Source organism: Eschscholzia californica, unplaced genomic scaffold, assembly GCF_041429995.1.
Source record: "Eschscholzia californica isolate CP2 unplaced genomic scaffold, dmEscCali1.0.p SCAF_1, whole genome shotgun sequence".
NCBI classification, from domain to species: domain Eukaryota; kingdom Viridiplantae; phylum Streptophyta; class Magnoliopsida; order Ranunculales; family Papaveraceae; genus Eschscholzia; species Eschscholzia californica.
In genome coordinates, this window is record NW_028238198.1 from 58,410,750 (window position 1) to 58,423,902 (window position 13,153).

Genomic DNA, 13,153 nt, shown 5'->3' on the forward strand with positions numbered 1-13,153 from the left:
AGGTTCAATGACATGTTTATTGTAAATATTAGTGATATTCAACATTTTGTCTATATTTACATTCATGCATTTAGTTTCAGACAGAAAAAGAATGTCCGGTTGTGAGCTTTAATAAGGCCGAGTAGATGTTTGCAATTAGCAAAATTATTGCAACCACGAACATTCCAAGCCAAAACAGTTAAATCCATAAGGCAGAGGCCAGATACTACACCAAACCCCCCTCCACCTAAACAGCTCCCACTGAAGGCAGGAACCGAAATCTCAAGGCAACCTCCGAAGAACATGCACAACCTAGAAGCACAAAGGAAATACCGCCCAATAAAAGACTGCTACTTAAAGAATAACTTACCCCTTTAAAGGCGCTCTTGGATGACCCCTAAACTAGACCTGCACAAACCAGAGAAAACAGGCTACCTAATATCAAAACTAAGCCCCACTCTAAAGGCACCCTAGAATGGTCTCAGTACCTATTCTGAACTCAGCCTGATCCAAAACCACTCGCCGATACAAGCACTCCTAAAATCTAATCCTACCCTCAGAAAATAAAGGCACTCACTCAAGAAAGGGAAAGAGAAGAACCCAACAAAGCTCCCCCAAAATCGAATCCTGCACTCTGATATTGAAGCATACACCAAAGTCTAAACAACCCTAAGAAACTACACACAACTACTACCAGAATAGAAAGGTGGTACAGCTAAAATGGAGTCAAGCAACAAAAGCGAGGGTAGATTAAAGATCTAGAAAGCATGAGGTCTGTCACTAAAAAACTACTAAAAATAAGATCAAAATAGTTGAAATACTACTAAGCATATACAGAACTAAAAGCTTGAGAAGTATAAAAAACCAAGATTAACAAGACGTCAAAATAGTTGTAATACTACTAAGCATATACAGAACTAAAAGCTTGAGAAGTATAAAAAATCAAGATTAACAAGCCATCACAAAACATAGTCATTCCATTGCATGCATCCTATGAAATTTGAAAAACAAGATAGGTATAAAGGATTAATACTCCCTGGATAGTTGAATTGAGGGGATCTCCAAGTAGCAGCTGAACCGACTAGTTTGTTTAATCTTTCCGCCCATCCGGTGTTCGATAAGTTGAATCTTCTGTATCAGCAATAACTTGTAGAGATGCTTATCCTTGAAGTGTGAATAGTTGTTGGCTAATGATGGTGATGTAGATTTATAAATGAGTTGCCCTAGATCCGGACTATGAGGGTTCAAATTAAAGATTTGTAAGCCAGGTTAGTAGTTTAGGTTGGATTGTTATGAGTGTGAAGGGATTCAAAGTTCCTACATTGATTCATGTATTTTATCATTAAGATAATGACACAACAAAGTATGATGTATTTGGATTATTTGTTTCACAACTAGAATCAATTGGATGCTGTGCAAGCACTTTTGCTTTTACAAATTATATGAATGATTATTTTTTTTTTTTTCGAAAATCGTATGAATGATGAAAACACAATCTCTTACATAGAATATTTCTTTCAACAAAAAAATACAAAGAATATATTAGTTTATATTTTCCACTTTTAATTTATTGGTACACAACAAAAATAAAGATATAAGCAAGTCTAAAAGAAATCAAAACTGCAATTTCTACTTTCTTTCTATACCAAACTTGCAGCACCATGAAATAATTACAGATTCCTCAGACAAACAAGTCAGAAGCAGATGGTAATGAAATAACAAAAGGCCCAAAACTTATCTCCATCATCTGCCATGGCAAGCCACCTCTTTTACTTTAACAATGACTGCCTTCAAAGAAATTAGAAAGCTAAAACAATGAACTATAAAGTACTAAACCCACACCAAACTATTATGAAGATTATTAATTAATGAAAGAAAAGACATAACCCCATTTTGATTTCAGCCTTTAAAGCTAAAATGGATCATTCAGTTGAGATTTTTGTCAGTCTGGTTGTTGGAGGAGAAGAAGATAATGGAAGTACTTGTGATGAGCTTGAATAGGTTTGAGCTTGAAGTTCCTCTTTGTTCTTAGCTACTATGATTGTAATAAAAGACCCATCTTTTTCATCTCTGACTAAAGATGAAGAAGTACTATTAGGAAGAACTTTCATCTCCTTATGACCATCTTCAACAGGATCATCAATTTTGATTTGGAATTTTTTCTTAGGTTCTTCTATTAATGTTCTTCTATGAAGTTTCTCTTCTGCATCTTTCAAGAACTTGAACTTCGGCGGAGGAGAAGATTTTATCTTGCTCAACTCTGCATCTGTTGATGATTCAAAAAGAGGATTGAATCCATGGTTACTGTAACTTTCTAGAGGAGTCATGGGAGGAGTTAAAAATGGTGGGGAAGATAAAGGAGTAAAAAATGGGGTTTCTACTGAGAATATAAGATCACTCAAACTTCTACTTCTTGACCCTTTTTTACTTTTATCACATCTTGATTTCCCATCCTCAGATTCTAAATCTTCTTTTGTTTCTTCTATAATTGTGAAGAGAAATCTTGAAGGACCTGAAAGATTATGTAACCTCATCAATTCTGCCTCCATTCTGTTATCTTCATATGGTTTTAGAAGAAAATCCTTGTCAAGATCAGGGGTTTGATCTGATTCAAGATCATGGATTTGATGTCTAATTCTCATGGAAGTGCCAAGTTCTTGAAGATCTAAAGCAGTTGAACTCAGAGAAGATGGTTTCTTCCAACAAAATAGATAGCAAACTTCTCTTCCAGAAACACTGTAATTATCTTCAATTTCCCTGTTTGTAATTCTCTTTTTCCACCATAATAAGTAGTAGATTTCTGCAAAAAGAGCTAATAGAAGGCAACCAAAAACCAAACTCAACCCAATCCCTAAACTGCTCAAAGATTTCATCTTTGTTTCTAAAATCACATGAATTAGAAAGAAAACCCCTAACAAAACCCTAGTTAGAATTTAGGACATCCTGAAACTTTCTTTCATTTGGAGAGAATAAAGAAGACTATAATACCGAACCAACACACTCATTTAACTTCACCAAAAACTTGCAGAAACCAAAACCCTCATCTTCCCCAAAGGCCACGATAAAATCCAAAAAAACTGCCTAAAAATCGCAAAATACAACTATCCATTTCATAAAGACATAAACAAACCAATCAATTGAACTTTTGGCCTAAACTCAGATCCTAAAACAAGAAATCATGATAAAGCTCAAAATTTCTTGTGGAACTGAAAGGGAAACTACTCGTCTTGTTCAAAATATGGAAACCCCATAATCAGAATTCATCAAGATTGATCTTTCACCCAGAAACAATTTCTGAAACCACAGATTCATAATCCAGTTCTTGTTATCAGAAGAGTCTTTTTCATGTAATGTATAGTTAGAGAGATGTCGCATTCTTGAAAGAGCATTGGTCACATGGGATGAGGGAGAAATGAAAAGAAAAAGAACACTCTGGTTTTTACTATTGATTTAAACTTGAAAGGTAAGGGAAAGAAAAAGGGAAAACCCATAACCCTTCTTTGAGACAGTACTACTCGTGTGCTTGCTACTGGTCTGTACTCTCTTTCTCTCTACTTCCTCACTCTGAAGTCTCATCCATGGTTAACACCACCACAATTGGGGATTTTGGTGGGCACTTCCTTTTTTTTTTTTTGCCCCAAGAGAAGAATAGTTTGGTATAATGCCTCTTTTTCAGTTTTTCGTTTTTCTATTTCCCATTTTACCCCTCCTATATAAACCATTACTAGAATTTCTAGATATCTGAATTTTATCCCTAAAAGCTGAGAAACCTAAAAACGAAAAACGAACTCCTCCTCTTTCTCCTCTTCAATCTCACTAGCAACTCGATTTCAGTCAAATATCTGTTCAAGAGTCTTGCTCCAAGCAATCTATCACTTGAAGTAACTCCATTTTGTTGTCTTTTTGATCTTTTTAAGATAGTAAGGTTGAATCAAAGCTTCATTTCTCTCTCTCTCTAGGTTGAAATCCATCAAGACTCTTCTTTTTCTATCTCAAACAGGTATTTTATCTTGAAACCTACACAATGTTGTATGTTTAATTGTTTGGATTGTGTTGTATGCTTGGATTGAAGTGTATGGATTGATTATAACCAAAACCTAGGGTTTATACTACAAAAAATTTAGGGTTTTTAATTGTGTGTTTTATTTTGTGTTTCATTGATCGTGTGTTTAATTGAGAATAAAATGTATGGAATTAAAGCATGAATTATATTTCATTTTGGTTTGAATTAAGATTTCCAATTATGGTTTTGCTTGAAATCGATGGTACCAGTTCGAATCCTTCCATTGGAACTCGACATTGACAAACCGAAACATAGAAAAGTAGTTATTGTTGTAGTTCGGTACTGACCGATAGATTATTACAGTCAAAATGTTGTTCTTAGTAACTGTGAATAAAATCTCGGAAATATGAGGTGACTCCATTTATATTGGTTTTAGTCCCAAAGTAGACTTTTCGTCCCTCTCGACACGATTCCCTACCCGATAACTTCCTATAAATTTTGTTTTATTTTCATTTCTTGTTCATCTTTTTCTTCTTCTTCATGATCTTGTTCATCATCTATGAGTTCTTCATCAATCATGGTTTCTTCACTGTCTTCTTCTTCGTCATCATCCGTTGGTTCGAATAAGCCGGTAGTAGTTGGATTTTCTTGTGTAAAATGTCAATTATGCGAGGAAATTGGTCATTCTTCTCCTGATTGTCCATGGATTCATAGTCCGTGCCACGTTGAGAGATGCACTGGTTTGAGGATGTTATCTTCTGCTACGAAGGATGGTGAAACAAGGAAGTACCTTGTTTGTCAATTTCCTCAGTGTCGTGGTTTCCAGTGGCTCGATGAAGCCAAGAGCTTGGTTCAGGACCCTTCAAGTACAAGTAAAGGGAAGAAGTTCGAAGAACCAAGTGTGCCAGACAATATGACAAATTTTTCCCCAGATTTTTCTAAGTTTATTCGTAGATTTTCGAAAAAATACAATGATTTGTATTAAGTTGTTACGTGATGAAGAATCTATTTATATAAATAAAAAACTATGTGTTACGATTATTTTATTATCATTGTGTTTGAAGTGTGTTAATATATAGTGAAAGTTGGAATTGATGTTTGAAGTAAGGTGGCAGAGTATTAGGAGTTCAAATCGAGAGACTTGTGTCGTAATGTATCTCAACATTTTGGCATAGAGCAGTCGATTTGTAGTCCAGTAGTAGGTTGGTAAAATTTTAAGAGTTAAATTCGATGGGCTCATGTCGTAACTCTTCTCAAAATTTCGGCATAGAGCAGTCGATTTTTACTCCAGTAGGTCCCCAAATTTGTAAGAGTTAAATTCGATGGTCTCGTGTCGTAACCCATCTCAACATTTCGGCATAAAGCAGTCGATTTTTACTCCAGTAGGTCCCCAAAGTTTTAAGAGTTAAATTCGATGGAATCGTGTCGTTACTTATCTGAAAAGTTTGGCATAGACCAGCCGACTTGTTTGTTTATGTTTTTTGACATAACTTCTCTCATTTTGCCTTTCCACACACGTTGAAACATTTAAGTTTATGTTGTAGGATGGCAAACAAACCACAACTTAAGACGAATATTGATTGCAAGGCCGGTATCACATGTTTGTCTCGGATTGAAGTTATGTCATTATAAAAAGAAAATTGACTAGTGAGACGCAACAACGTTTTTTTGAGAGGACATGTTTTGGTCACTTTCTTCATGTAACCGACCTAACATGGTGTGGTGTTGCTGTGCACAACATGTTGTTGCTGGAGTGTCATCCGCAATCATTCATTAACGATGGGGAGTCGATGACATTTTATATTTGTGGTAAAGAGTTACAGTTTTCTATGACAGAGTTTTCCATCATTTCTGGGCTCAATAAATTCCAGCGTCTCCGGAACAAACAATTGAGACCCGAGATGGACCACATGGAAAATGATGTTTCTTTGCACGATGCATACTTTGCAGAAGATGAAAAAATTAGCAAAGATATGTTGGAAAGGTGTATTGGTAGATGCGAGGATGATCTTCAGAAGGTGAAACTCTGCCTACTTCTATGTTTAGAGTTTTTTTTGTTGGCGAAGGATACGAAGATCGAACAGCTAGAGCATGCACACATGGAAGTTGTTGAAGATCGAACACACGACAAGTGCACGTCTTATTTTTCAAATCCACAACCTCACGATAAAGCCGATATTTTACTTCGAACTGTTCATTGCTAATTGGTACAATTGTAATATAATCAGCCTTGGCCTTCCTGTCGTCCACCAACTTTCCTGCCCATTGCGTAAGAACCGGGTCCCCACTAGTTTGTTCACGACGATTAAGAAACCAACCTTGTAGTGTAGCTCTAAGAAACTCGATAACGTGTGTAACAGGAAGTTCTCTTGCCTCTCTCATCAAGCTATTCAAACTTTCGGCAATGTTTGATGTCATCATATCATAACGTTTCTTACTAGCATGCGCACGTGCCCATCGTTGAAACCCGGCTTCGCGCAAGTAACGAGCAATACGAGGAAATGAGATTTCCAACTGCAAAAATATGCTTTCAAATTCTTCAACTTTGTAGGCTTTGCATGCTTTAAATAACAACGAACAAAAATTTTCATGCCCAAATTTTGCCTTCACATTCATATTGAGATGATAATTACAAATTTTGTGCATCGCACCGGGGAACACGTCGATCACTGCTTTCTCAATACTCTTGTGGCGATCGGAAACTATCACTAGGTCCTCCACATTACCGATAATTTTTCGAAGCTCGTACATGAACCAATTCCACGACATGTCATTTTCAGAATCAACAATGCCAAATGGAAGTGGATAAATATTGTTGTTACCATCGATCCCAGCACAAACAAGCAAAACACCAAGGTACTTTGCTTTCAGGAATGTCGGGTCGACAGCAACCCCAGGTCGGATGCCACGTAAAAATCCCCGTATGCTACATCCCAAAGACATGAAATAAAATTTGAAATGGTTCGAACTATCTTTCTCAAGACAATAGACAGTACCTGGATTTAGACGAACAAGCTCCTTCGAGTACCTTTCCAAGATCGCATACGAATCATCGACAACACCCCTCAACAAATTGCGAGCATGCTCTCTTGCCTCCCATGCTACATTGTATGTTAGTGAAACTCCCATTTGTTGTTGGATATCAGCTATTATGTCATGAGGTTTATAAATTCTTTTCACACCAACAAACTTATCTTTGATTAGCTATCCAATGACTTTGGAAGTGGCTTGTTTATGCACCCTGTGGAGATTACCAACAACACTACAAGAGTGGGTACTTCTAAACTTCACAATACGGAAGGTCGAACCATTACCTATTGTAGTTGCACGCATGTACCACCTGCAATCCTCGTCAACACAGGATACAACGAAGCGACTTTTATCGGACTTGTTTACCTTATATTCAAATTTTGTATTGATGGCCCACAAACTCAACTTTCTCTTTAATTCTTCTTTACTTTCAAAAACATCATTCAACTTCACAGAATACACATCGCTCTCATGCCAACTATTATTTTCATATACACCACACATTTCGGGGAACTCCCCTACCTCTGCACAACCAATGAATGTATATTGTTGTCGCAAATACTCTTCTTTAGGAACATCACTGTCTTCCAAATTATCTCCTTCAACTTTAAAACGACAACGATCCCATACACTCTCATAAACTATTTCCACTTCATCTGACAAATATCCATTCCCTACACCTTCCACCTCTTCATCTGAATACTCCCAAATTTCCGGGCAATTTAAATTAACTTTATATTCATCTTTAATTATCGGAAATTCCTCCGCCTTCACTTTGGTTTGCCGAATAATTTTTTCATTACGGATGAAATGTGCTCTCAATTTCTCCTTCCCCTTACTTTGTTGTCGAATGACATTTTCATCACGCACATCTTCTTTAAGTTCTGGTGTAGGAAAATAATTAATATCACCAATTGAGATATTCGGTGAGGTCCGAGGATAACTATTCAAATCAAAATCGAAACAATCATAATCCCTGGAAGACCCTACATTACGTTCATGATATTCAACCTGTGTTCTTCCTCTCTCGCCAAAAGTATCAGGTACAAAACTTACAAAACCTGTATTACTAGCTTTTACTGGTGATCCCTTTTCAATCGTCGCATACAGAGGTAGACACCTGGGGGAGTGAGATTTCGCAACTGACCAATAAAATTTGTAATCTTTATCACTACGTATTTCCATCGGTGGGCCAAATTCAGATATGCCGGGAACCTTAAAAGTTAGAGTCATTGAATCAATATCCAAATCTACACCTACTTCTTCACTAACAACTTCACGAAGATGAGTAAGTGTCGCACCGTCCGGTAAAACAATCCCACCTTGTTGCCCGCCTACATATTCTTTGTTCTTATTATCGACATTTTCTCATCGTCCCCCGTGGAATAACCAGATATTCAGAGATCCCATCACACAAAAAGGAAAGATATACCTTCAAAAAAAATCAAAAATAAATATGTAAGTAGATGAAAAAGTTTTGCCTTACTGTATCACAAACAAATCGGCAGAGTCGTGTCGTAAGATACCACATCGAAACGACATTGCGTAGTCGATTTAATATGGTTAAGGATAGGTAAGCTACTGGACTCTACTTTAGTTCGTACATGTCGAATTAGTGATGACAAATTCGAACTGGTACGATCGATTTGAATCACTACCCTATAAATTTAAAAATTTTATGCAATCCAAAATGAAATATCAACCCTAAACCCTAATTCCATACATTTAATTCTCAATCAAACACACAATCAATGAAATACAAAATAAAACACACAATCAAAAACCCTAAACTTTTTGTAGTATAAACCCTAGTTTTTGGTTAAAACTCAAAGCATAGATTTGAATCCATTCATACAACACAAAATCAAACTTAAACATATAACATTGTGTAAATTTAGTGGTGAAATACCTGTTTTGGATAGATAGAGAAGAGTCTTTATAGATTACAACCTAGAGAGAGAGGAAGCTTTTCAAGCTTATGATTCAACCTTTATCTTGATGATATAAAAGGGACCAAAATCGAGTTTATAGTGGAGTAATAGATTGATTCGAGCAAGAAATTTGGACGAAATTTTGAGTTGAAATCGATCTATGGGACGAAGTCAAGAGAGAGAGAGAGGAGGAGCTCGTTTTTCGTTTTAGGTTTCTCTCATTTGGGGGTAAGAACATTATATCTAGAAATTCTAGTAATGATTTATATAGGAGGGGTAAATTGGGAAATAAAAAACGGCTTTGATAAAAGAGGGCATTTTACCAAACTATTCTTCTCTTGGGGCAAAAGGAGGAAGTGCCCCTTGGATCGGGGCACTTCACCAAAAAACCCACCACAATTAGGAGTCGAACCAGTGAGGAAAATGAAGTCATAGCTATCCTTACTGGACTGCTATGGGCAGAAGCAAAAAACTATAATGACATCATCATCGAAAGTGACAACATCAACATCATCACTAACATAAAGAACGACAATCAAGGAATACAATGGCAATCCAAAATGCACATTCAAAAAATTCACGAAGTCAAAAAGAGGTTGCAAAAGGTGCAATTCAAACACACAATCAGGAAATTCAACACTCCTACAGACAAGCTATCGAAATGGGCTAGGATAAAGAATAGAACGAAGACTTGGCATAATGTTCTCTGTTTTCTTGTTAATTTGTAATGTAAGAATGCTTTAATTTCTTAATATAAGATGTACCTTTTCAACAAAAAAAAAATAGTATATTTGATTCCAAAGAAGGCAGACAAAGATCAGGCTGGCCTTCAAGCTTACGGGTGACATGTGTATTTAAAATATTTGTTACTCCCTCAGTCCCAAAATGAATGACCTATTTTGATAATCCAACTTATTAAGATAACATGGTTTTTCCAATTGTATCCTCATTAACTTTTTTTATTTACAATGAAAAAGTTGAACTTACCTTTAAATAAAGTTGTCATTAAATTCAGGGTTAATTCCGTTTTGGCCCCCGATTTGTGACCAACTGGCCGTTTTGGCCCCGAATTGTGTCCGGCAGTTCGTTTTGGCCCCAAAAAAATTCCTAAATGGCCCCAAATTTTTCAACCTCCCAATTTTACCCCCATGGCATTTCTGTAATTATCTTTTTTTCTTTTTCTTTGTCCACCTCATCTAACAATCACCACATCACTCTGTCCACCTCACCCTTCTTCTTCGGCGAAAGATTGCCGGCTGGAATAAAAAAATTCCGGCCGGCCACCTTTACCAAAAAAAAAAAAAAATAATTTTCTTCATCTTCTTCATTTCTCTCTCTTCTTCATCTCCTTCTTTCTCTCTCTTCTTCATCTCCTTATTTCTCTCTCTTTTTCTTCTTTATCTCTCTTCTTCCTCTTTCTTTACCTCTCTTTCTCTCTAACCTCTCCGCCCCTTCGCCGGAGAACCAGAACGAGATCTGGTTTCTACAACTAGATCCCGGTCTGGTTTGAAACCAGATCGAGATCTGGTTGTAGAAACCAGACCGGGATCTGGTAGAAACCAGATCCCGATCTGGTTATATTGAGAGAGAGAGAGGGGTTAGAGAGAGAGAGGTAAAGAAAGAGGAAGAAGAGATAAAGAAGAAGAGAGAGAAATAAAGAAGAGAGAGAAATGAAGAAGATGAAGAATTTTTTTTTTTTTTTGGTAAAGGTGGCCGGCCAGAATTTTTTATTCCGGCCGGCAACTTTTCGCCGGAGAAGAAGGGTGAGGTGGACAGAGTGATGTGGTGATTGTTAGATGAGGTGGACAAAGAAAAAGAAAAAAAAATAATTACAGAAATGCCATGGGGGTAGAATTGGGAGGTTGAAAAAATTTGGGGCCATTTAGGAATTTTTTGGGGCCAAAACGAACTGTCGGACACAATTCGGGGCCAAAACGGCCAGTTGGTCACAAATCGGGGGCCAAAACGGAATTAACCCTTAAATTTATAGTAATGGTCATTATTGGAAATAGCGAAAAGTTCATTTCTTTATTTTTGGAAATAGGACTCTAAAATGGGACAACCCAAAATAGAAATTAGGTCATTCATTTTGGGACGGAGGTAGTATCTGTGTTAAATGTATGTGAGGAGATTTTGGGTCTCTAGGTAAGTCAATCTCATTAAAAGCAATCCTAATGCGCCTCACGGTCAAGTCTAGAGGGCCACACGTCCAAAGAAGGAGAGAGGGCCTCAGGGCCAAAATTAATTCTAAGTTTGAGTGTTTTATTTGTTTATAAAGTAGGATTAGTATCAATGAAGGAAGTTAGAATTTAGTAATTATCTCCTTCCTAGTACGAATCTATCTAGAGTGTCTAAAACCTTATAGAAGGGAATCCAGTTTTTTCTTGTTATTCAGCTTTCCAAACATTGTTAATCAAGTCAATCGTATTTCCCTTTATTTGATCAATTATTCAATCCAGTTTTACTCTTATTTTTGTTTTCTTTGGACTACATCAGGTGATATTCAGAGCCATCAAAGTCTCGATATTTTTTCGTGAAGTTTAGTTCTTGTATATCAATGGATTCTTCGTCTTATAGTTGCCGATGTCAAAATTTGTCACTTCTGTATCAGTCAGAATAAAGAACGATTGATGCTTGATCATGGCTTGATGAATGGATCAGCTCCGTTGAATCCTGCTACGATGAAACCTGTTCCCTCTCTTGTTCCTACTATCTTAGGGGAAAACCTACAAGGAGCTCATAAAATTTCTCCGACGCACAAGACAATCAAATTGTTCTTGCAGTTAAAAGATTGAGTATTGAACAAACTGTGGTGTTCGTACCTTGCCCGTAGGCGATTTCGTGACCTTTTATAGGCTGCCTTGGTCGACTGTTGATAGACGGTGATGATGAGACGGTTGAGCCACCATTTAGAATTGAAACTACTCTTTCGTAGTTAGGAGATTTAGGATTTCCCTTTGGAGTTATCTAGTATCTTTGATATCTAGAAGTTCTTCTGTTTTAGAGTCCTTGATAAATATCTTTCTGAGTTATATATATCTTCTAGGAGATGTTTCCTCCTTAAGAGACTTTTGAAGTCCAAGTTAGCTAAATACTCAAGATCTTTACCGACTATGATCTTTGATCACATTCGGGATTAAGTCGATAAGCATGAGGCACGCTTCTCTTTTCCCATGTTTCAGGCTTAAGATATCGGTCTTGCTTACGTGAACTTTCCTAGCCTTCTCGTAAATCCCAAGGCAGACCTAGTTGTATTTGAGTTAGTAGAAGGCTTAAGGCGCCTAGGATAATTGTGCCGACCCCGAGTTCTAGGCTTAAGTGGCAGACCTCTTTCGGTTTCGACCTTCCTTGCAAACTTGACGCGGGTTGACCCACAGGCTCTTAGTCTATTCTTAGCTCATTAACCTTAGTGATCAACTGATGACCATTTTTTGGATCATCACGAGTCCCGCTACGCCTTAGTCGAAAGTAGAGAAATTTAGGAATAGGAATATAAGAACTTAAAAGTCTTTCGTTGGACTTTCTCGTGTGTGTGTATGTGCTGATGATACATAAAATGGTCAACCGTTGACTGATGTCAAGAAGTCATAAGACCAGAAGCCCAACGGGTCAACCCGTCTGAAGGCAACATGATCGCTGAGCCTGAAGTGGTCCGCCACCTTAGCCCAGAATCGGGAGGTCGGCCAGATCATCTAAGGAGCTCCAACCCTGCCCTGCCTCAAACACAACCAGGTCTGCCTTGGGATTTTATGGAGAGCTGGGGATCCACGTAAGCAAGGCCGATGCCTTACACCCTGAAGATGGGAAGGCGGAAGCGCGCTGGACGATTGCCGACGCAATCTCAAATCTTCTTAAGATACCAGTCGGTTCAGATCTGAAGTGTTTAATTAATTTGGTCTTCAAGAGTCTCAAAGAAGGAAACATCTCCTAGATGATCTATCAAATAGGCAAGATATCTACGAAGGATCCTTGAACAAAGAAACTCCTAATTATCCTTGAAGGAGATGCCCTTCGACCAAAGATGCAATGCGAACAATTTGTCAGATAAGAAAATTGATGAAAAAGATCATCAAGTCCGAACGATTTAGGAGTCGTAGTGTTTAGCTAGAAACCAACTACGGTCGTCGAATCAAGGGGTGATTCGCGGCTAACTTCGACCGGATCCTACATCGGGTTACACCAAAGAATGTCGATTTGATCGGATGATATG

At 37.5% G+C, this 13,153-nt stretch overlaps 2 protein-coding genes and 1 long non-coding RNA gene across 3 annotated transcripts in view; all 3 read right to left on the reverse strand.

Annotated features, from left to right (window-relative positions):
* The window catches only part of LOC147567830 (uncharacterized), a 155,892-nt gene that overhangs the window by 126,862 nt on the left and 15,877 nt on the right, over positions 1–13,153 (reverse strand). The window lies entirely within an intron of this gene.
* On the reverse strand, positions 1,491–3,603 carry LOC147567836 (uncharacterized). The gene has a single exon (XM_086654367.1). The coding sequence runs from the start codon at positions 2,850–2,852 to the stop codon at positions 1,902–1,904; it is 951 nt and encodes a 316-aa protein (XP_086510493.1). The 5' UTR covers positions 2,853–3,603; the 3' UTR covers positions 1,491–1,901.
* LOC147567837 (uncharacterized) lies at positions 5,945–7,111 on the reverse strand. The gene has a single exon (XM_086652719.1). It carries the CDS (start codon positions 7,109–7,111, stop codon positions 5,945–5,947), a length of 1,167 nt encoding a protein of 388 aa, XP_086508845.1.